This window comes from Passer domesticus, chromosome 3, assembly GCF_036417665.1.
Source record: "Passer domesticus isolate bPasDom1 chromosome 3, bPasDom1.hap1, whole genome shotgun sequence".
NCBI classification, from domain to species: domain Eukaryota; kingdom Metazoa; phylum Chordata; class Aves; order Passeriformes; family Passeridae; genus Passer; species Passer domesticus.
Genome location: NC_087476.1, coordinates 123,119,892 through 123,144,172, shown reverse-complemented (window position 1 = coordinate 123,144,172; position 24,281 = coordinate 123,119,892). Strand labels below are relative to the sequence as shown.

At 41.6% G+C, this 24,281-nt stretch overlaps 3 protein-coding genes across 40 annotated transcripts in view; 2 read left to right on the top strand and 1 right to left on the bottom strand.

Annotated features, from left to right (window-relative positions):
* SLX4IP (SLX4 interacting protein) overlaps positions 1 to 6,651 on the bottom strand; it is a 423,033-nt gene extending 416,382 nt beyond the window's left edge. For 21 of the 29 annotated variants that reach the window (XM_064415728.1, XM_064415725.1, XM_064415736.1 and 18 more), the window contains exons 1-3: positions 6,109 to 6,443; positions 5,204 to 5,331; positions 3,292 to 3,340 (exon numbers count right to left, since the gene is read on the bottom strand). In XM_064415728.1, coding sequence (XP_064271798.1) covers positions 3,292 to 3,318 — 27 coding nt within the window. In that variant the 5' untranslated portion in view covers positions 3,319 to 3,340; positions 5,204 to 5,331; positions 6,109 to 6,443. Of the gene's footprint in view, positions 1 to 2,208; positions 2,416 to 3,291; positions 3,341 to 5,203; positions 5,332 to 5,659; positions 5,773 to 6,108; positions 6,445 to 6,591 lie in introns of those variants that run through there. The other 8 variants (XM_064415751.1, XM_064415752.1, XM_064415749.1 and 5 more) reach the window with 7 other exon arrangements.
* LOC135297796 (uncharacterized) lies at positions 6,227 to 9,985 on the top strand. 10 transcript variants are annotated; one of them, XM_064415762.1, is made up of 4 exons: positions 6,863 to 6,878; positions 7,179 to 7,268; positions 7,701 to 7,930; positions 9,547 to 9,683. In XM_064415762.1, the coding sequence occupies exon 3, from the start codon at positions 7,718 to 7,720 to the stop codon at positions 7,907 to 7,909; it is 192 nt and encodes a 63-aa protein (XP_064271832.1). In that variant the 5' UTR covers positions 6,863 to 6,878; positions 7,179 to 7,268; positions 7,701 to 7,717; the 3' UTR covers positions 7,910 to 7,930; positions 9,547 to 9,683. The 10 variants fall into 10 exon arrangements, with proteins under 10 accessions (XP_064271836.1, XP_064271835.1, XP_064271834.1 ...); XM_064415766.1 differs by lacking the exons at positions 6,863 to 6,878; positions 7,179 to 7,268 and adding an exon at positions 6,227 to 6,248; XM_064415765.1 differs by lacking the exons at positions 6,863 to 6,878; positions 7,179 to 7,268 and adding an exon at positions 6,247 to 6,276.
* MKKS (MKKS centrosomal shuttling protein) lies at positions 9,982 to 14,880 on the top strand. The gene is made up of 4 exons (XM_064415720.1): positions 9,982 to 10,972; positions 11,471 to 11,646; positions 12,301 to 12,411; positions 12,868 to 14,880. Exons 1-4 carry the CDS (start codon positions 9,982 to 9,984, stop codon positions 13,306 to 13,308), a joined length of 1,719 nt encoding a protein of 572 aa, XP_064271790.1. The 3' UTR covers positions 13,309 to 14,880.
* Positions 14,881 to 24,281: the final 9,401 nt, after the last annotated feature.

Sequence of the window (24,281 nt, the reverse complement as noted above, 5' to 3'; positions counted from 1 at the left end):
GGCTGTGCTTGCTGTTTCAAATGAACTTGCCACGTAAAGCAACCAAAAAATTCGTAGGAAGGATCAAAAAAGTTACATAAATGTCCAGCATGCAATAATTTAAATTGGTAACAAGGAGCAACAATGCTGAAAAATCAATTGCAGAGTGAGCTGGATGGCCAGAGGGAACACTAAAACTACAATTATCTTAATCTAAGGCCTCCAAATCTGAGACAGAACAGTGCTCCAAGTAGGAAACAAAGCAAAAAAAAAAAAAAAAAGCTTCCCTTTGAGCTGAGCTATTGAAATGTAGTAACAAGCTACTCTACTGTCTTTGGCAAATGAACAAATTGCAGAAAACAATAAATGAAATTTTTCTATTGAAGCCATAAAAATTACTATATTTAGTTCTGCCGCTTGGCATGAATAAAGTCAATTTACACAATATAGGAAGAGGAATTCTTTCTACTTTGTCCAAAGTTTTAAACAAGACCCTAGTGATATTATTTTTGAAATCCATATAGAGTTCAAGATTTTGCTTTAAGCCTCACCAGTTAAAGTTATGATTTATTCCTCAGAACAGCAGTAAAATATTTTAGCAACACACAGAGAAAGATTAATTAAATTCATATGGTGGGGGTATTTTACCATGCAATGCTTATGAAATATCAATATAAAAGAGAAAACTGATAATCAAATTAACTTGCATAAAATATTATCTCTTGCAAATCACAAGACTGTATCACCCAGCTGCTTAGTAGGTGCTGAATGTGTGTTTAGGACCTAAGTGTAGTTTCTGTCTTAAGGTTTAAAGCTATTTTACTGCATCAATTAGTTTATTTCAATCTCTCGTAATGGCCCACAAAGCCGAGCCTAGGCTCGCCTCCCAAAACCAGACCAATTGCGCCCTCCTCTGGAAGTCACCGACCATTACACCAGGGCGCCGGGACGCGCAGATAAAACGCGCATCAGTAAGAAGAGAAGTTAAACAAATTAGAGGGGGTTTCCACTTAATTACTTGATAGTCGGCTAAGATCTGACAGACTGATAACCTGCACTTTTCATCCTCTTACCAGAAAGATTCACATGCACAGGCTTACAAAATCTAAACGCTTAAAAGCAGAGAATGTAGAAGACAGGCGGGGCACCAGAAACGTGGAATCAGAGTGGTTTGGGTTAAAAGGGACCTGAGAAACCATCCCTCCTCCGGTTCTAACGTGCTGCCAGGGGCAGGGACACCCTCCACCAGACCAGGTCAGACTGCATGGGGCCCTGAGTGGCCTTGAACACTTCAAGGGATGGGGCATCCACAACTTCTCTTGGCTACCTGTCCCAGTGTATTGCCACCCTCATGAGGAAGAATTTCTTCCTAATATCTAACCTAAACCTACTCTCCTCCAGTTTAAACCCGTTCCCCCTTTTCCTGTCACTACGTGCTCTAGGAAATAGCCCCTTTGCACCTTTCAGTACTGGAAGGCCACAATTAGGTCCCCCTGAAGCCCTCTCCAGGCTGAACAACCCCAATTCTCTCAGCCTTTCCTCACAGGAGAGTGGCTCCATCTTCATGTCCCTCCTGTGGACTTGCTCCAACACATCTGGCCTGAACATTTGCAGACTCAGTAAAATACTCACATCAGCTTTAAACACAAGGAATCTAAAATAAAGAGTATAGTATTTTCTGTACTCTGCCTGCAAAGACAAGTAGAATAGTTTTCAATGGAGAATCTATTGCATGAGGATCTTCTGTGCAAAACTTATGTGAAAACTGAAAAGTCTTTGAAAATATTTACACTAAATACAAATCCAGTGAATTTAAAGAAGCAAAACTTGACATACAAAGTCCCTGACCGAACAAGTAAAATGTTTATCTGTGCACAAAGTGAATTTCAATCAGGTCAAGGTGAAGTTCATTTTCAGCATTTGGTACATGTAAAAACTAACTCTCATTTCTCAAACACTATAAGAAAGAAGAAGTTGTATTTCGTGAGCATTTTCAAAAGCTTTATCTGTGATATGCTCACCTACAGACATGCTCAATGAGAGCCTAGCCCTTGCTCAGGCAGTCAGGGATGCTAAACTTGGTGACTGCAAGGTCCTTGCTGAATACCAGTAACACATCCTTGCTGCATAATGAAGCTGTAACGATGCAGGTCAGAAACCAACAGTCTGCAGGCTCTACATTGAGTAAAGACATTCCAACTCACACCACTTTTTTTATTGGGCACTTACATGAATATTGATGATATCAAGAGTTCTCAGCTGAGAAAAGCAATGCCTTCAGCCTCAGCTCCTGTTGTTATCAACATCAGTGGTGCACAGAGTCAGAGTATCAGCTAAAATGTGCTCAAAATCAAATATATTTCTCCTCCAAGTCCTTCTATCAACTCAGCAGCACTGAATAATATGATACCGTTAACCTTCTGGAGGTTTACAATCCTGTTGAACAGTAAAAATATAATGCAAACATGCCACTAAGTGACAGCGGTTTTCCTTGGAAAAGAACACACAGCACACAAAAATTAAGTGCTCGGTCTTCTCATTAAACAGGTTGGTTACCCACAAAACCAAGCTTTGACAGCTTCCACAGCCTGATCACTCAGGAAGGATTTTGTAGCTGCCCTCCAAAAAATTCCAAGCATACCCACAGAAGAAAAATCTGTTGTGTTATGAAAATTCCTGGAAAAACACTTCCAAGAGAATAATATGTTGTGCTAATCACAATTAGGTTTATTTATTGATTAGCTGGTGTAATCACAGTAGTAGAATTATGAAGTGTTATGTTCATTACAAGAATGTTCTGAAAAGTTTTGCTTTTCAGCACATAACTAAAAGTCGGGGACTGTTTGCAAAATGAACTTCAATAACATTTTATTGCACATGAAACAACAAATCCCTGAAAATGGAAAAAGAGGCAAAAAAGAGACAAATAATACTTTAAGAACATTGCTACACCTTAAACCAGGAACCCTTAAACCTGGGAAGTAGATAAATAGCATTACAAGATTACAGTACGAAAAGAATCCACCCAAAATTTTACTTCAGGTAGCAAATAGTGTTTTACTAAGAATTCATGCAGTTTCTCGCTGCACAACTATTCACTTTTAGTTACAGCCTTTTAATCCTCAGCTGGCCCCAGACACACTCTGCCGTGATACAGCAGCAATTCCAAGTTTGCTTCCAGAGAGAGGGAAAAGCTCATATAAAGTATGCGACCATGACCAGAAGCCTGAAGGATGTACTTTTAGTATCAACAGACATTCTAAGCAGTATTACAGCTTTATTATTTTTTTAAAGCTATGACATTCTACTTACCTTAATGACAAATTTGTTGGATGCCATGATAGGTCAGTGTAAGCTGGCCCTATAAAATACCAATTAAAACTAATCAGTACTGGAGAAACACTCAGATCTCTACAGCAATCAAAAAGGAATTTTTACATATGGTCCAATCCTTCCTGACTACTGTTCTTCAAACCCTACACTCTGTTTTTAGAAGAACAAGGATAACTCTTATTTAAAGGACAATTACTTACCTACCTGTGTTGGTTTCTTTTAGTGAACCTCATAACTTTGGAGGCACTTTGCATCCAACACAGAAAATACGAAGTTAGAACTCTTTCATGTAAGAAACTATAGCTTTTGGCTCACCTGGTATCCATCCATCCACATTATGTATATTTTAAATTTTATACTACACATACAGAGCAGCATAACCCAAGTCTTACGGTGTTGCACAAAAATAAAGTGAACTGGGATATCCTCCTCCCTTGCTTATCCCAAACAGGACCAAAATCACTTAATTTGGAATCCTGAGTGAAAATATTAAAATTTGAGAAATGTGTACACATTTCTCATTGCATTATTCAAATTATTAAGTACTGTGATAGAGCTGTCAACATTTCAGGACACAAACTAGGTTGGGGATATGTTTTTCTGTCAGGCACTACGCTTACATGTTTCAAAATGCAGTTATTATTGCTATTTAACTTCAAAAAAGTGCAAAACAAGATAAACATCCACTCTAAAACTACACAGCATAGCACAGATGATTTTAATCTTAAGATTCTCAACAGTCCTGCACACAGAAGCTGGAATACCATCACGCCTTGTGCCATGTCACTATCATTCTCCCTTGCACCAAACAGCCCTGGAAACTTCTCCATTTTATCAGATTAAATCCTGGCAACTCTACTGATGGCAACTTTGAGAAACACAATGTAAAGAACAGAGCTCTGGACCACTTGAGACATCCTAGCTCAGTTCAGCCATGCAGTAAGTTCAGCTGAACTTACCCTGGCATCACGGATTTCTTTCTGGAAACAATTTACTTTCCAGAATAATACTATTGCAACACTCTGCTACTACTCATGTGAGAACTGCTGGCAGGCAGAAATCCCCTCCGCATACAATTTACAAAATAATAGAAGAAAAACATAAAAAGGAAAAGGATGCACAAGAAAAGTTAGCTTTGGGTCAGTTTGCTCTTCCTGGGAGTAAGCTGACTTTGGGAGTTTGCCAGCTACCCCATTCTTTGCACTGACCACACAGATAAGACAAAGGAAATAGAGCAGACAGACAAAATGTAAGCAAATCCACAGAAAACAAAATGGAAAATATTTTATGTGTGAACCATCAGGGAAATCACTGAAGTGACACAGGTGAAAAAATACTCAATAATAAGACATCAGAAGATGAGGAAAACCACTTATTAATTCTTCAAGGGAAAAAAACCCAACTAGCTCCAGAACAACTAACCCCAAAATACTTTGCCATTTCCTGTGTTTAAAAAACACCACCAAAACACAGATCTGTTACAACTGCTGCTGTTTGACAGCAAGGTTCTGTCTCTTTGAATGCTTTTTCTGTTGCAAACCTCTAAAGTAAACGCCACATAAGGACATATGAAAATAAGCAAATATGGCAGAAAAACTCCTCACAAGACTATATATAGTATACATATATGTATACAAAAAACAAGTCCTGATGTGGTATGTGTATTATTCCAAGGCCTAAAATACAACCTGTGCATGAAGACATGATTTAGAATCAAACACATAGGTTGGCTGTAGCTGAGTGAGACACACTTAAAAATAATGTGGCAGAATATCTTTCTTCCCTAAACTTGAGTCAAATGGAGTGGGGGGTATTCAGGAGAAGCCAGAAAACACGGTGACCCAGACAGCAAGCTCAAGTGTCCTCTGCCAGTTGATGAACAGCACCTTACCTTAGCAAAGCAGCTTCCTGTGGTGAGGAAATTCAGAGGGAGGAGGAACTGAGAACTCCTGACACACACCTGGAGATACAGCAGCAAGCCTCACCCACTGCCCATCTCCGGCTGGGGAGAGGGGGCACCTGAGAACGACAGAAACAAAATAAATGCTCATTAAGGAACTCTGCAGGGAAAGTTGATATTGACTATTTTTGCAGTACGAAATGAACGATCACAACATACAAGAGGAGTTTTCTGAACTTTCCTGCCCAGCACTGGTCAGTTTCTGGAGCGGATCCTAAGCTGCGGATGGGCAGTGCAATGCTCAGCTACCCACACATCCAGCAAAGCTCCCCCAGCTCTGAAAACACACACCACCGCCTTCCCATTGCTATTCAGGATTTCTATGCCCCCACTATTGCCAATTGAGCCACTTAACCCTTGAAAAAGACTCTTCCAGCCAGCCAGCACCTTTTCGCCTCACTGTTATTCACACTCCTTCATTCATAAACTGCCCATTCACCTTTAAGGCTCAGCAAGTCAGTTTCCAAAACATGAGCCAGACACCGCAGAACTGCCTGGAACTAGAGGGAGAAGAGGTTCTGAGGAGCACCAGAGGGCCACAAACAGCTACTGTTACCTTTGTTTTAACTTTTGTGAACAAATGAATGCAATTAACAACGAAAAATTAATATACAATTACAAAAATTATACTCCTTTCTGCACGGAGACCAGGCATTAAATACCTGTCTTTTGGCTACAGTTATAAACTCTGCAACCATAAACGAAATTGAAAACAAACCCATTCATTAACAGATGAATATAAAACAAAATATTCTTGACAGTGACTGAAGGAGTAGAGAGAAGAGTGAACACAGGAAAAGTATAACTGTATTCACAGGAGTATTTCTTGTACTTACAGGAGTGAATACAGGAAAAGTGAATACAGGAAAGCAGAAGAACTACGGGAAAGCGGACGTGAGGGAACAAAGTAATTTGAACTTGTTTTGGCCGGGGCACTTCTGCCCGCCCACAGGAAGCCTCAGACAGCTGGGCGCAGGTAAAAGGCGGGGTGGCTGCAGTAGCAGGTATGCAAGGAACAAAAATCAGAGAGATATACACATATTTTTATGCCTGGCCAGGCTGGACGGGGGTGAGGAACGGGACAAAGCGGCTGAGGGGCGCCTGAGGGAGGCTCGGTGGGAACCGACCGGCACTGCCACCAGAGCCTCGACCCTCCGAGCACCCCCTCAGCGGTTTAACCGAGGAGAACAGCGGGGCCGGAGCCCCAGGCGCGGCCCCAGGAGCCGGGCGGCCCAAGGCGGCCGTGCCGGGCCGGGCCGTGCCGGGCCGGGCCGTGCCTCCCCACGCCGCGCCCGCCTCCCGCCGCTCCCCTGCCCTACCCAAAATGGCCGCGCCCGCCGCCGCCGCCCGCCCCGCGCTGCCCGCACGCAAAATGGCCGCCAGCGGCTGAGGCGGGCCGCGCCGCGAGTGACGCTGCGCTCGGCTAATGGCGGGCGGCGAGGGGCGGCGCGGCACGTCCGGGGCCGTGCTTCTTGCGCGGCTGCTGCTTCCTGCCGGGGCGCGTTTGAATGTGTCGGGGCGGGCGAGTGCTCGCTGCCCCGGGAAGGTTGATCGGTAGCACCTTCCTCGCTCGCTCGCTCGCTCCCAGAGCGGGGAGAAGCCGCAGGTGCGCCGTGCCCGCGGTCTGGGCCCGAGGGCGCCGCTGCCCCCTCAGCCGCCCGCGCGCCAAGGTCGCTGGGTCGCGGGGAAGGAGGAGGAGGAGCGGGCAGTGAGGGCTCCGTGGAGCCGTGCAGGCGCGGTTGGTGGGGCGGGCTGCACCTGTCAGGCCATGGAGGTGGGCCGCGTGTAGGAGCATTTCCTCCGAGTTACAGCTTTGTAGCCGCTCAAACCGGTGAGGCATTTTGGTATAAAACACGAGTGTACTTGCGAATTCCCACGGAAAGCAGTTGGGTTGTTTTTTTTCCAGTTTCTTACTACATAAGGATTAATTTATTGCTCTCTTTGTAATGGTGCCGCTTCTGAATACTATACGGTGGTCAGGCAAAGCTGCACAAAGGTAAAGGGGTGTCAGAAGCTTCAGCCTTGCTTTGCCTGCAATTTGAAAGTTCTGCATTGCCTTAGGAGCCTAGCTACTCATTGAATTTTATTAACTACAGAGTGGGAGGTGATTCTGGACCTGCTTTTGGGCTTCAGATGCTTACATCTGGGCAGTAGTGCTTGTAATTAGATAAAGCTTTGTTGCTTTGTTGTGTTTAAGATTTAGTGTGCCAAAGCTCGAAGCAAGTGCAGCAATTAACATTTCAAAATGTCTGAATTGAGGGGTTTTTTTGTTGGTTTTTTTTGGTTCACAAAGTAAGGCTTTTTGTTTAGTGCTTTAGTCATCTGCTGCACTGCAATTAAAGGTATTAACATTCAGCTTCAGTGTTGTTATTGTAGAGTAATAAAAAAAAAGGATTTATGTTTAAAATAATGAATTATCTTTACCTAGGTAGATGCCAGTTTGCAATGGGTCTTAAAACCTTCTGGAAGGACAACAAAGTTCTGATTGTTATGGGAGCTAGCCTGGGACTAGTGCACTGGGGCTGGTATTACTTGAAGTCCAGTCCTGTTTTCCAGGTGAAGACAGAGGATTATGATCCAGAACGTGAAATTCTGACATTCATGATGCAAAGCGCTCGCAAAAGTAAAGAGAAATAGCATTAGTACTTTGATTTTTAGGTAAGTTGCCTAATTAGTTGTATCTGTGTTTTGAGGGAGAAGATGAATTAATTGAGAATTTTCAAACATACAGCCTTGGTGTTCTAACTTCATTCTTTTGGAGTTTTATTCTACTTTGCAACTAAGTTAATTTTTTGTACCTACATGGACCTGAAAAGTACATAATAAATCTCAAAAAATACTGCTAAATCCCACATGATGAGATCAACTAAGTGAGGATATTATATGTCTTTAACGTATTTTAAAACAAGCTCCAGTGACTTCAGGACAGCAGTCAGACTTGTGTGACTGGATCTATAACAGTGTCCTTTCAGGCTTAAAAGGGCCCAGAAATAATTGTGACTATACATAGTAACATATTCCATGTTAGTAGGAACAGTGATGACAACAGGGAATGAAATGAAGTACAAGTGTAAATACTGTAGAGTTCGCATAGAAACGTAAAAAAGCATTGATTTTAAGTTTTAGTGTTTTAAGAACTGAAGAACTATCTTTGTGGACCTCTTGAAGTAAGAAACCTTTGTTTGAGCCAGATTTCTTGAAGTTTTGAACATCAAAAGCTGTTGTTTCTGTTGCCTGGCAAGCCCTGCTGACTAGTTGAGTTCTTTTGTTCTTGAGTAAAATGAGGTGGGTATCACTGTAGTTTTGACACTTCAGTGAAGTGATGGTAGCCTGCTTCTTACAGACCTGCTGGTAAGAACACAGAGCAGTGGTCAGAATTAATAACAAACAGGTGTAATTGGTGCACTCTCTGTGTTTGTAGTAGAATCACACTAGTAGATTTTCTCTGTTAAAAGCATTATAGCATGCACAGGCCAGCGGAGGTTCAACAAGGCCCAGTGCTGTGTCCTGTGCTGGGGTCACAGCCCTGTGCTGACTTACAGGGAAGAGTGGCTGGAGAGGTTCCTGGGAATGCTGGTGGCAGCAGCTGAACGTGAGCCAGCGTGTGCCCAGGCAGCCAAGGGAGTCCTGGCTGGACCAAAAACGGTGTGGCCAGCAGGAGCAGGACAGAGATTGTCCCCTGTGCTCGGCACTGGGGAGGGACAGCAGCCTCCAGGGGGGACACTGGGGTGCGGAGTGAGTCCCGAGAAGGGCAGTGGTCCTGGGAGGAGTGCTGAGCGAGCTGGGGGTCTTCAGCCTGGGGAAAGAAGGCTCAGGGCAACCGTAGTGTTTCCTGCAGCCACCTGGGGGCCAGTCTCTTCTCCCGAGCAGCAAGTGCTAGGACAAGAGGAAACAGCCTCAGGTTGCACCAGGGGAGGTTTAGATTGGATATGAGCAAAACTCTCCACAGGAAGGGTTGTCAGGCACTGGCACAGGCTGCCCAGGGAGGCGGCCGAGTCACCATTTCTGGAGGTGTTTAATGGATGTGTAGATGTGGCATTTGGGGATGTGGTTCAGTGGTGGCTTGGCACTGCTGGGGAAACAGCAGGACTCGACTTCAAAGGGTTTTTTTTTCCAACGTGAATGGTTTTTTGATGCAATGTGTGTCCTTCTGTGACATTTTTGCTAAAAACTAAAATAGGTCAAGTTGTACAATATTTTCATAAGATTATTTGTTGGAACTCTGACTTGGTATTTCAACAATTATTCTAATATCTTTCTGGTTTTTATTGTAGGTATAACTAAGCTTGAAGGTTTTCATCTGTTACTGTTGCCAGAAAAGATGAAGAAAACTACCTGGAGTAGAAAGAACTTTCTGCTTGTAGCAGGACTGTCACTTATAGGTGTCCATATAGGAAGCATGCTTGTGAACTTTGTTGCAAAAAAGTCTGCTCAATCTCATCCAGAAGCTAAAAGAGATCGTCCGGAATGAAATAGATTCCTGCTGTGACTGTTTATGTTTTGCAACATGATTTAAGCCTCGTTTTAAGAGAGCTGTGATCAGTAGTTTCAGGAATGCTGTATATACTGTTTCACACTGCAAATAATAATCCTTGCCTGCAAAGAATTAAAATGTGCTACTCTTAAAATTTAAAAGTGCAATGAATTATAGATCCAAGTAAAAAAAAGTGAAATGTTTTTTTGGCTAGAATTAAAATTTTACCTTCAAAATGTCTCGCCTTGAAGCTAAAAAGCCTCCGTTATTTATTAGTGAGCCACTAACTAGAGATGCAGTGAGTCAGTCGCTGTCTCTGCTGAGTGGGATATTAAAATCTTCCTACGGTCCTGCTGGTCGACTCAAACAGCTCCACAATGGTGTGGGGGGCTGCGTTTGCACCACTTCCCAGTCCTCAGCCCTCCTGGGGCACCTCTCCATCAGCCAGCCCGTGCTGCGTGTCCTGACAGCCTCCGTACGGAACCACGTGTCGCGTTTCAGTGACTGTGGCTTATTCACTGCCATCCTTTGCTGCGGCTTCCTCGAAAATTTCAGGAGCCTGAATGTTGCACCTTTTACTGTCGTTAAAATAAGCAAGCATCTTCTGGGTCTGTGCATGGACCACCTGAAATCTGAGGCCTGTGTTTGCCGGGTGTCTGTGGATTTTAGCAGTGTTGAGACCCTTGTTTGCTTGGTTCGGAGCATTTTAACAAGCAAACCTGCTTGCATGCTTAATAAAACTGAAGTTGATCATCTCACCTCACTGGTTTTAAAGGCTTTTGTATTTACTGTTCCATGTCACGTTGAGACTAATGCTGTTTTAGGGAAGTGTGTGGTGATACCTGTGAAAGGTAGAAGAGTTGTGGATTCTACAGTTCTTCCTGGACTGCTGATAGAAGCGCCAGAAATCCAGTTGGGAAAACCACTTGCTGCCAAAAGGACTGGTTCAAACATGATCAAGACTGCCCTTTTCAGTGTATCCATGTCAGGTGATGGCTCTAACCCTGAGGAAGGAACTATAGCAGTCCATCACGAAGTTTCTCTGGAAGTGTCAGAGCTGAATCAGTTGCTTAATGTGGGGAAGCAGCTGGTTGAGGAGGAGGTGGGCCTCGTGGTGTGCCAGAAGGTGATGCATCCGTCCTTGAAGCAGTACCTGAAGGAGCGTGGTGTCGTGGCTGTGGAGAGGGCTGGGTTGTCTCTGATGGAGCCCCTGGGCCGTGTGACAGGTAACAGGCCAGTTCTCTGCCTAAACCATTGCCCTGGAGCTGTCACTGTGAGGAGAGTGTCGCCTGGGCTGGGGTCATTGCACAGGAAGGAGTCTCTTCGTTCCCTCTACCTTAGCTGCTGAGCAAGAGTTGCTCTTTTCTGGTCCAAAAAACATTTTTCAAGGCGAGTAGGTCTTCTGTGCAGGCCCTGATGCTGGCGTACCACAGGTGTTATTACTGCTTGTGGCATGAGGGGTATCCAATTCCGGCAACCGTTTGTTTTCAAACTCTGAATCAAGGCAAATGAAACAATCACTTTTTTTTAATCTCAAATTGCCACCAAGTCTTGCACTCCAAATGTGTTGGTTTCTGTGATTTCCTGTGTGAATTGGAATGACAGGTATTGAACAATGCATATAAGTTAAAAAGCCAAGAGGAATAAAGTTTATGCTTTATGAAATGCATCAGCTAGCTGTTATGATGGTGCCACATACTGTTTTCTCCTTTTTTAATTGACAGGTGCACAGCCTATAGCTTCTATACATTCATTGCCTCCTGGCTGTTACGGCAGTTTGAAAGATTTGTGCATTGAGAGTTTTGCTTCAAAGTATTTTCTACATCTAATTCCTGAGGACACAGTTATCTGCAGCCTGGTACTCTGTAACAGAAGTGAAACAGCATGGGATGAGTTGAAGGTAGGCAAATTTTCTTCAAGTATTTTCTTGGAAAGTCGTGTTCTTAATGGAAAAATACTGAGAAATGTTAAATACATTGAGTTTAGAAACATAGTTTTTTCAGTACATAAATTAAGTTCATATGTTTCCAGAATTTCAAAATCCTTGAAGTGCTTATGTTCGTTTAATACCTCTGTTTTAATACAGAAAGTTGTTTAGGGACAGGTACATCTTTCACCTGTTCTTGAGGCCAGTGCTGGATAAATATTTTCATTTTCATTACTTGGTCTATGAGAACATAAAAATCAAAACTGCCTAGCAAAAAGCCAGCAGCAACACACACAATGGTAGTCAAGCGTTGTTTTGCATTGAACACTTGGTCTGGAAATGTCATTGATACTGATTGACTTTTTATATATAGCCCTGTTTTGAAAAAAGAAGGATTAAAATGCAGCTTTTTATTTCTGCCTTTCCATGGTGTGGACAAATAAAGACAATTTCTCATTAAGTGAACAAGGTCTTGGAAATCTCTCAGCAGCTTTATATCCACATGTAATTCAACTTTATGGAATCTGAACCAGAAACTACTGAAAATTTTATTCCAGTGGTTTTTTTTAATGGGGACAAATCCCATTAATCATGGTATGTCTAACAAGAATTTCCTGTGATTTTCAGCGTGTCTGTGAAACTGCAGAACACGTGTTGCAGTTAACAGTGAAGGAACCTTTGGCATTGTTAGGAGGGGGCTGTACAGAAACTCACCTGGCTTCATACATAAGACACAAGGTATGTAAGATGTAAGGGTTTTAAAGATGCTTAATAGACTTAAGAAACAAGGATTTATGTAGAATCACTGCGACAGTAAAACACTTCTCTCTTTCTAGATTAATGTGGCATTTTTGCTAACCACTAATATAAGGGGTCTATTTGAAGCACTCAGTTTTAATTATATCTTTTAAACTTAACACTATATTTATACTGGTTGATCTTTCTTTAGGTATCTGTTATAGTAACTGCATGTTTTTAAGTGTTGAAAATATGTAGGGGTTTTATGTTGAAAGATGATCATGCAGAACTCTGCTTTGACTCTTTCCTATCATGGGATAATAATTAAACATTTTTTAGTTAGAACTGAACCATCTGTTTTGGGGGGAAAAAAGGCAGAAGTATGATACATGCTTTAAATTATTTCTGTGAAACAGTGTTCTAACTTTGCTGTCCTGGTTCTGGTTTCTTTTTTAGAGTTCTAGCCTGCCTGCCAGTACTTTCAGAGACCTGGGTTGCTCTCAGACACAGTACCAGTTGGTTGCTGACGGGTTCTGCCATTCCCTGGAGTCTGTAGCTCGCTCTCTGAGTCACGATGGCGAAGAAGTTCTGACAGATGTGCTTTATGGACACTGCTGGTTTGTTCCCCCAGGTTCTCCCCATGTCTCCAGGTGGTCAGATTTAGTTTCAAAGTGCGGCTGTGGGGTGAATGGTAACACAGAGGCCCTCAGCTGGAGCTTTTTGCAAGGCCAGCCTGGCTCTCCTGTTTTACAGGGCTGCCCTAAAGAGCCCTCAGTAAAGGCTGCTGACCTCCGGACTCTGGATTGCTTTGCTGCCAAGTGCAGTGGCCTGCAGGTAGCTCTGGAGACAGCCAACCTGATTTTGGATCTCTCATACATAATTGAAGATCAGAATTAGCTCTGATCTTATGTGATCTGTGTTGTATAGCAAGACAGCACTGACTTGAAGGCAGGGTAATGTATAATGTGTTAAAATATTTGAACAGCTTAGAATGTGGACAGCAGACGGAAATTTTAATTTCAACAGCTGGCCATTGAATACTCTTCTCATTGTTAATCTGCTGTGCTCTCAAGCATTTTCAAAGGTTCACCCTGTTCCCTCTGCATTAAGGAAAGTTTTGGATGTTGGTTAGCCATGTGGCATCTTCAAAGGATTGGGAAAAATGGATTCACTTGCTGAGAAAACATGTTATGCATTAAGATTTATACAGTCTCAGCAAAAGCTTTGCACATCTAAAGAGACTTCTATATTACAGCAGAATTGTATGATTGGTATTTTTAATTTTGTAGGTAAAAAAGGCTTAGCAGATACCTTGAGCCATTTGTTTTTCATTTTGTCCTGAAGTTTTTGTCACCATATACTATATGTATATGCAGTTTGTATTTCGAAATGGGTGAAAGATTTAAATTCATGTATGTAATTTATTTAACAAGTTATAAAAACTCAACCTGGAGCTCTTAAGGTAGCAGATAGGTAATTGAAGATTTGAAAAGAAATGGCAGACTGGGTGGAAAAAAACTCTTGTCAAGTGGACCTTGATTGTCTTCTGTGGAATACAAGGCAGTCTATAATGAAGTTTCTATCATTCAAGCAAAGCTGCAAGAATGTCCTACTTACCATTCAATTAACTCTTTGACTGTGCATGGCTTCTTTTAATGAAGCAAGGCTTTAAGCTGCACAGACTTGTTTTGATCTTTAAATAAGACTGTAGACTGAATGATCAAAATTTTTCTCAGCTTGCATGGAAGATCAAAAAGGGTGCTACATTTTCTTACTTAAGTTCATTTTCTTTGCCACTTTTCTTCTCCCTCTTTGTTTTCAGCCACAAGGGACAAATCATTCATGGTGCATTTCCAGAAAACATCTGAGTTAGTTGTCGTCTAGCCTGCTTATTTTTTTCCTGGTCTCTTAAGATTTTAATATATTTATTTACTGCATATAAGCAGTAAAATTGTTATATATAACTCAGTTTTGAAATATGTAATTAAAACCAGATCTTTCCAGACCTTTTGTACAAAGTCCTTTTAATTTTGAGAACATAAGTAATCATTTTCTCACTGGGAAAAAAAAATGAAGAGTTATTTAAAGTTCTTTATCTTTTTATGACCTGAAATGATTGCTTCAGTGCTGTAAGGCATCCTTGGGGACTTGTGCAAGAATGTTACAAGGGTTGAGAATGGAGGCTGCTGGAAGCTGGTTTGAAAGCTAATAAGGCTGCTTTCATATCTTGATCCTCCCATATGCCAAGAACTATATGAAAGCATCAGGAATAATGAAGCCAAATGATGGTGTGTATCTTAAGGCACAGAAGAATCTTGGTAATACTTCATCTAATTATGACTCTCCAGCTCAGAGTGCTGAATTATACTATTTTACTTCCTATAATAGCAGCTTGTTATGCAGTGTGGAAAATGTTCAGTTTAGTGACTACAGCTGTGAAGTGAAAATTAAAACAATATTCAAGAAGAAGTAGTTGTGAGTGTTCTTTTGTCTTGGTATGTGAAGGTCACATCACAGGTCTTGAATCAGAGCTGACAGTGGTTTTTATTCTCTCCCAAAAAGAAAGTCACAGATTAAAAAACTGAAAAAAAAAAGTTTTGGTAAGGAGCTAAAAAATCATTTATACCTGAACTAAATATTTTTTCGTATATAGATAATTTTAATAACAATTAATTTTTGCCTCTTACTGTGACTAAAAAGGATAAATAAGCAGCTTGCTCTGCTGTTTATGGACAGTATAGGTTCACTTCTCAGTTGTACTGCGGGAGGCTTGAACCTTTCGTGTTTAGTGTTGCCTCATCTTTAAGGGGTAACATAGGAGGAGTACAGCTTTACAACTTTTTAAAATACAAATAAAAATAATTTTGACTCAATCTAACAGCAACATAAAGTAACTTTTTTGAACTTAATGTTTTTTAATAAAATTTGGGTGCAGAAATGGTTTGGTTTCCGTCTGTTGTTTAAAGCTGACAGAATGAAATACCCTCAGCTGTAAGGCCTCTGAGAAGCCACTGTGGTTTTATTCCTGTTCTCCGAGGCTTTTGAAGTTCAGTGGGAAAATTAGCACTACGTAAGTATTAGGAGACAAGTGTTTTCTGATCATGACCTCGGTCATGTCTGATTTCCACAGATTGCTCAGATTAAATTAAACTTTAATAATTCTACTGATAATGCACAGGAAGTATGAACATTAATTTCCAGCCTTCTCAGCTACATTCATGCTCCAGGGCTAGAAGGAGAAATAAAGAAATGCTGATATTAGAATCACTCAGGTCAGCATATTTGAGTAAGATGCCAGTGTAATGTAACTGCTCCTCAGTTCAGTATTTTTTTGTCCCATTTGATACTTGAAGCTTCAGAGTGAAGACCTGAAAATGCTGATTAATTAAGGGATCATTATTTATTGTGACCTATTTCAAGCAGATGCACCATTAAATATTATTACTTAGGCATTGGTTAAGTATGTGTAGTACCTGTTTTTCATTGATTCTGCTTCTTACCTGTGAATTTGTAGAGTCACTCTGAGCCATATCTGAGATCTTTTTCTGCCTATTCTCCTATCTATAAAATGGGAACAAAGATTTTTGGGTGAAGGATTCTAAGATCCAGATGTAAAGTTAAAAACAGGAAAAAAGAGATCTTTTAAAAGTACAAATCCTTGCTAAAATATTAGAGTAATTTAATTACAGGAACTTTGATCAGATTTTATGTGGACTCCTTTAGCTGTTTTTCTGGGTAAAACACCATATCTTTTTATATTGAACCTGGAGGCATTTTCTTGTTCTCTGAAGTCCCAGCAGCAGTACATCACTGTTGCTACCAGTAATCTGACTTATTGCTTTACATCTTCAGTACACACACACACACAGAGATGTGACCTTAAACTGTGTGCAGGAATGGTTGGAATTCAAGATCAGCATGTCAGACGTATCAGCAATCCTTACTGTATCCTGTCTTGAGAGTCTGTGCTCTGCTGTTCAGAGGGGATGTGCGTGTGATGCTAATCCTTGAAGACAGGCTAGAAACGGATTTGTGACTTAGGGAAACTTAACCTTACTATATTGGTTTAATTTTTTTTTTTTTTTAATTCAAGTGTTTGGGCTTTTCTAGGCTGAGCAGCCACTACAGTGTTAGATCTGTCCCAGTAAGGAGAGTATTGATTGCTGTCAAAGCTTGTAAAGAAAATAGTGCCTGGAATATCACAGGCACAGCAGAGCTTGTACAAAACAATTCACCTTACCCAAAGTCTCTACTCTTGAGTTTTACTTGTGCCCTTATTTTGCTATGCTGGTTAGCAAAATGTGGTATTTATCACATTTTCAGCAGTGTCATGTGAACTGCGTCATGTAAGTATTACACTCTTCAATCTCAGAAAAATCAATATCTTCAAGTCAATGTCATAGGAGACCTTCAACTGAATCTACATTTGCTGCTGTTCTGAAGATGAGAAACAGTCTGACTTTATTGCAAAGGGACTGCCTCCAGCATGCTTACAATCTGCCAGCCAGACTTCTTGAGAAGCCATATTTCAATGGGTAGTTCTAGAATATTAGTAGCTTTTATTTATTATTGTAAATGTGAGCTATTTCTGTTTGCCAGCAGAGACAAGTTGCACAGTACTAATAAATAACTTTTTGACCAGTCACACTGTGATCTTAAATTCTCAGTTAAGTAATAACTTTGCTTTTTGTCTGTATGCATTGCCTGGTTTAAATTAGTCTTGCACATCATAAGCTCCAAAGCATATACAAATTTATTCTCTATGCTGGAAGCAGAAATGTAGTTACAGTGTTTGTAAGTACAGCCACCATGTCATTATTCCAGGCACCAATAAAATTAATTGCTGAACAAGTTCCAGGATTGGGCTGCTTGACCTAATCATTAAACACATTTTATTTTCATACCTTACTGCAAACATCTTTATAAACTTGAGCTTTTAAATCTACTTGCACATGAAAAGCTTTTACTCAAGCTTTTATCATGTGCCTGAAAGACCCCAGTGTCTGCCTTCTGGAAACTGATTACTAGTGTTCTTGTTATTTGCTGTCCAGACAACATCAGCTCTCTTCAGGTACACATTAAATAAACATTAAATACTAGCTGCCTTTATTTAAAAAAAATTATTATTTTTTTTTTTTTTAATACTGATGTCTGCTAAGCATTTGTGTGGCAGCACTGTGATGTCAACAGCTATTCCTGATTGGTAACCCTCTTTTTAAAAACCATTAAATCTATTCTCTAAGGCTTTATGACATTGGTAGACTGATATGTTATCCCTGATTAAAAACCTGAGGTTTGGGGAAAAGCGAGTTCCCTAATCTGGCAATGGCTCCGAAGGACCCTGAGTCACCGTTTGCGTGTGGGCTGTGCAGGCCCTGCTGATGGGTGCATGGTGTGCTCGGGCAATGGCTGAAGGGTTTTTTCAGGGAATTGTAGCTACTGTGGTACCTGCAGTTCTTGAAAGACTTTGTGACTCATTCAAGAGCCAGAAGCAAAACTATTTCACCTTCATTTATTACTTTGTAACTAATATTCCTCCTGCCAGGTGCCTGCCCAGCCACTTGCTCACACCTCAGCTCAACAGAGGGAGAAAATGGGATGAAAAACCTCCTGGGTCCAGATAAGCCTCTCCTGCTGTGTTTCCCACTCTTCTCCCCTGAATTCCTCGCTGCATTTTGCGCATTTTTAGATGTGTTTGAGGAGAGCCGCCACAGGCCCGGGTGGCTGCTGGGGCCAGGTGCTCCCCACAGGGCTCCCGAGGTGCCTCACAGGGGCGCCATTTTGAGAGCCCTCACGAAGGCTGTGGAGGGTGCGGAAAAATCGCCAAGTTTAATGCAGCCTGGAGCCAGAAAGGACACTAGGGCTGTCAGCAAAGCCTAGTCCTGGGAAAGGTACTGGGAAAATGGGATTTTTCCTTGAGCAGTGAGTGCTTCAGGAGGGACAGGCACCCTGGAGATGAGCCAGCCAGAGAGGTGACCTCAAAAAGGGTACAGAAAAAAAAAAAACCCGGCTCCTCTTTGACAAGGGTGGTTTAAAGCTGATGGTTCATGACAGGCTGCCCTGCTCCCCTCAGAGATAGATCCCAGCTGTGGAGAAGCAAGGGTGGATGGTGTGCTGAAGGACTGGGGAGCCTCTGGGATTTGGGCACTTTCTGGGAAGGTGAGCTTGCTTCCCAGTAGCTTTGAAAAGGAGAAAGGCCCAGCAGCACTTCATGAGGGAGCTCCCACGGTGCAATCACCTACCCACACCCCTGAGGTCTCCTCACGAGTGACCTGAGGACAAGCACGGCAGAGAGACAGAGGATTGACCCACGGCCCCTCCATCATCGTGTGTGCTGCAGTCCACAGGATGACTCCAAAAAGTGAGTTTTAATTTACTTACATTTACATTTACTTTGCACCAGCACTGTGCCTGCTAAGCAGGTAATTGTGTGGCATGGCTGTCTGTCGATGCCATCCTTTTTCCTCTCTTTCTGCTTTCCATTGCTTCATTTTTAAGCAATGAAATATTTCTTCTCTAACTAATGAAGGTAGGACAAATTCTTCACTTGCTTTTGCATACCTTAACCCTGGTATGCTGCATGTGTTTCTTCTTTGGGATTGCCAGCAGAGGCAAGGAAAAGAACATTAGATTTTAAAATTTTACTTGAGTTCTTTTAGGGTATTCAAAATCATGATCCTAGGAAGCATGTCCTGAAACTGCCTGTCCCTGCATCACTGAAATGTCAGGTAGTTGTGATCAGCATTGCACTGGCTTCCTTGGTTTGTGTTTGACCCAGATATCTTTGCTGAATCAGGTTTTGAACTGTCCTGTCATGATGCTTTACTTGTAATTGTGAACTTGTCCATAAATTATTCCGTTTTGTTCCATAAATTGTTTGGTGTGGCCAGTCAGATGTGTTAATGTTCTACACCTGGGAACATTTCTAATTGAAAGTTTTTTCAGCTGAAACAAGGTTATTTGGGTAATAGCTAAGACAGCTGAAGATGCCGTGCTGTTTCTCACCTTTGAAATTAACTAGTCAGGAGAACATAATACAAAATGCTAAGAAAGTGGAATATTTGAACCCTATATTGAATAATCCAGTCTCCTCTTTTTTTTTTTTTTTCTTTCCAAATAAAGAGTTCATCCCCAAAGCAAAGCAGCAGAGGAATTAGTTTAGATTTCTAATAATAAAAGATTCTGTGCAAAACCCTCCTTTGGGTGCTGAAATATTATAGCATCAAGTAAAATTTATAAAAGCAGTATGCACTTGATGTTTTTGTGTAAAACCCCTTCAAGGAGTTCTTTATATGAGTGTGTCACTGAAGAGCAGAATTCTGAGAGGACTGTGAGTGCACATGTCCTGGTTTTCGGTGTTAAGATCTGTTGCATCTGTTTAATCAAAATAGCTGCTAAATGAAAAATCTTTCTAAAACTGCATGCAAAACAGCAGATGTCACTCCAGGTTTTAGTTGGGCCCAGAGAAGGATTTGCTTCACTGCAAGGATAACTCATGCATGGCATTATTGCTTAGGTTTAGTACAGTGTGTTAAGGAATAGATGGAATATGTCACAGAATTCCTGAGATTAACTGCTGGGGTAAACACCAGAGAACCACTGTGTTTCTGGACAGTCTCCATTTGGAGCTGAGTGTGTTGGCGTGGGTGCAGCCAGTTTGTGCAGAGCTGTGGGCAATGGAGCAATGCATGCCTTAGGCATGGTGCATGTTTAAGGCACTGGGCTTCTCTCTTAACTGAGAAGAATATGCAGTTGCATGGCTGAACTGACCTAAGGGTTTTCAGATTGTATTATAATAAAGTTTATTTTAAGCAAACTACAGCAAATACTCTGAAGGAGAACTTTGTTTCTGTGCTCATACTTCCGTCATAACAATTGCTAAATTTATACAAAGTTCATGTGGGAGGCCAGAATGAAAGTTTCCAGTTTCTTGAGGTAGTGCTGATTGAAGCAGGCACACCTTGTATATATTTTATGTGATACAAAGTTTAGGCCAAAAATCACATGGCAAGATGGCAAAATAAATTTCCTGGACACAAAAAGAAACATAAATATCCACAATCTTAAAAAGGCAGTTTTGGTTGGGTTTGCACACTAGAAGGGGATCAAAGCCTCCCCTGCTACTAACCCTGAAGACACTAGAGTAGAAAGCGAGGTTATTTCTATATCATAGGTTACCTCTAGTTGCTTAAAACTATGACCTGTGGGCATAAGGTCATCCAGAACTACATCTGCCTGAATCTAGTGCCTGTAGAGAAAGGAAGGTGGCTGTTTTTACATCGGAGGAAGAAAAGGAAAAAAAGTTTTATGATATTAAAATGCATTTTAGAGGAAAAAGGAATAGTTGTACCTCTGCAAAAAGCAGAGATGAGTTTCCGTTTTGCTGACAGACATTTTGCTTGAAGCTTTGCGTAGTGAAAACTGTTGCAGATAGTTATCTTTGTGACAGGTTAATATGAAATGTCTCTTGAATGTGCATACCAGCCTCACAAGGATGACTTGCAATATTGGGAAATAGGGATTTATTTGCCATGATGCTTTGGTCATACCTAGCATTGCTGCAGGGTGCCAGGCAGGTGATATTAAAGGACTCAAAATAAAATACTTATCTATATTTACAGCTTCAGATAGGGAATATTTGCCAGCCTAAGTGGTGACTGGGTGTAGTGACTGGCAAAGCCAGCAGTAATTGTAAGGCACGAAATCAATTCCATAGCTGGAACAAATACAGTTTTTAAAACAGCTGTGAAACAGAGGAGAGTGGATTTGGAGCTACAGGCCAAGAGATTATTTCGGTATAGGGTGGAAAGAAAACACTCAATTTTATCATAATTGTGTAGTAAGGCTCCCTGAATAGAGAATTAGATTGATGTTTTCAGGTAGTAAAAACACAGAGTTGTTTGGCAAGGACACCATGGTAATAACTCTCTGTATTGTAGAAAGAATACCTGGACGAAAAAAACCAGTTAATTGAATATATAAGCTTGAACTTTATTGGGTAAAGATGGGCAGAGTCTGTCCCACATGCTTGTCACTTGTGATCATTAATGTTTAATGAAGAATTTATCCAAATTCCTAGCCAGACATGCTCTCAGGAGTTGTCACAGGAACAAAAGATTGGCTCTGGCTAGGGGGAAGTTCCAGCTGGACAAGATGTTTATCTCTGTTAGGGGCAAGTCACTTAGATGAGAACTTGTGCCACAATGAAACACGCAGGAGCAGAAACGCTGTGCTTCAGCCTCTTCCAGGCAGAATCCTCGGGGACCCGTTGGTGATGAAGAGAGTTGACAAAAGTACCTCAGCAGCAGGCTCTTGGTGTGATGAGTTTGGAGGTCTGCGTGGTTCTGCTGGTTGTCGGAGCGAGGCAGGCTGTGCTCTGCCTGCCCATCTCGAATGGAGAGCCTGGAGATGCTGTATGGGAAGTGTCTGCCTTGCAAAGAGCTCCAGCCAGATGGTGAGAGTGGGATCTGCTGCCTTCCCAGAGACCGCACAAGCACTCACTGGCTCATCTTGGCCTTGAACAGTGTGCCAGGGGGTTGTTGTCATAGTGCTGAGCACTCAGCTTTGCTTGCAGGAGCTGGAGTTGATGAAATTCTGTCCTTTTCAAAGAATAATGTGCTTGTTTTTACTGTGATTGTTTGCGTTATGCATTTTTTTGCCTCTTTTTCTTGAAATGGTGGGATTACAATGATTCGTAAGGTAAGAAAACATGAGAATCTGATTTTATTCCAACTTTTAAAAAATGGAATATTCAAAATATGAGCCAGATCCTAGAAATGTCTGTTTCGTTTTGGTTCTCGGATATGAAAAGGTGTAATTTCCCCACCATCATGTTGAAAATTTGGTCTGTTTCTTGACACCGTTTGAATACAGGGAGAACTAAGTAAGATAGAGACCAAAAGGACCATTTTCTCTACCCTCAAAAGATACAAGTGATGATGAGACACAAAGTAAGCACATTCTCAGCTGAGATACAATTATCTTCATTCTCTACAGTGGCCTTTTAAGTGCTGAGGGAAGAACAGCAAGAACTCTCCTGGACAGCTCTTTTAGCTTCTAGCAATCAGCAATTTAGGGATTTCTGGATCAGGCTGCATCTGGATTGTCAGTTTTAATGGGCACTCAGAGGGTGATTTCTCAGTAATGCGTAAATGTGGGTATCTTTAGGTTTGTCTTTATTTGGAGGAACTAAACTCTGGCTCAGAAGCAAAGAAGGGGACAAAACACATGAGATTTCAGATCATGACAGAGCATGTCTAGGGCTGAGCCTTTTTGTGTGAGTTTTAAGAGCAGTGCCTAAAAGCCATGGTGAAATACTGACATGGCAGGATGAGATCCAGAAGTGTTTATACAGACTGTCTCTGAGCTGCTGGGTCGCACTTCAGTGGCAGAGTTTCAGTGTCTGTTTTGGTCAGAACAATATGAGATTCTGGAGGTCACTTTTATCTGTGTTGGGGACAGAGCAGAGCGCTGAGCTGGAGAGCCAGAGACGTTTATTGCATGAAAGCAGGGAAAGAAAGATGAAACGTGTGCCTGTCCTGTCCTTGAGTTCTCTAGGTGTACGTGTTTTACCCACCCAGGCTCAATGCCATCTCTTCTAGAGCCCCCAGCACCAGGTGGTAAGTCACAATACAAATTATTTAAGAATAAAAAAGAGATTTAGAGTTGAAGTTACCCAGGGCACTTACTTCTTAGTGGATGTGCTCCAGACTGGGGTTATTCTGCAATAACAAATATTTAAAGTGGTTTATGTTCCTGATGTTTAGATGGTCCCATTGCTCTGAGTGAACCAATGCAGTGAGTTGTTACAAGCATGCAAACCACAGATCAAAAAATACAACTGCCAAGCGCAGCACAGGCTGGACAAATGCCCTGTGATGGAATAGTGACCTCTGTGGCAGGAGCAGCCTTGAATCATTCTTAATGGGAGTGCCAGCAGTAAGAGACCACAAGCTGAACCTGAGCCTTATGAGAAGAAAACATACATGTTTATTTCCGTGTTTTAATAATAAAAAGGAAGCAAAAAAAATTCTTCAGTTGGAACTGCATGCATATAAAAGAAAAGGGGCCCAGTGAGGCTCACTTAGATAATCCCTACAACAGAGCAAGGGTGGAGAGATGTGGCTTCCCAATGGGTTAGAAGAGGAAGCCTAATTTAGGATGCTGTAGGTCACACCTTGGGTAGGAAGAAGTGGTATTTGATCTTTGTCTCTGGAGTTCTAAACTCACATCTTGCCTACAGAGGGCCTGAATTTTTCTACTTTACATCCACGTCCTTATGAATTAAAGAGTGTTTGTTTGATCTGGGCGTTTGGGATTTGGCAGCTTTATATCATAGCTCTCCTATACCTGTGTGTGAATACTGAAGTCCGTGCTGCATTAAAGGTTGAAACCTTTGAGATGCCCTTTGTATCATGGATGAGAGATTCCATTCTTCTAGACTTAGTTTCTTTTGCAAATTGTTAGACTAGGGAAACCATTAGAGAGAAAATCTGTGTCTTTTGCTGAATTTATGCCTGGAGAAACTATGCAAATCAAAGAAAAGATTTGCTGCTCTGCTTTTCTTCCCTCTGCTATTTGTATCCTTTAACACTTCTGTCAGCTGCAGATGGGCAATAAGTGAAGGACAGAGAAAGTGGCAGGTGTTCAATCCTTCCAAACCCTATCTGGTTTTAGTAGAATAAATTAAAAAAAAAAAAAGTTGAAGAATTTGGTTGCTATGATAAAAGCTAAGTCATCAATTACTCTGCCTTGCTGCAATGCTGTCATGGGACTGCAGGCAGGCTGCTGTGGTAAGGCAAGCACCTCAGTCCCAATCCTTCGGTTTAATTTGCACAAAGTGCTTGTAAAATTTGGAATGTTGGAAGAGT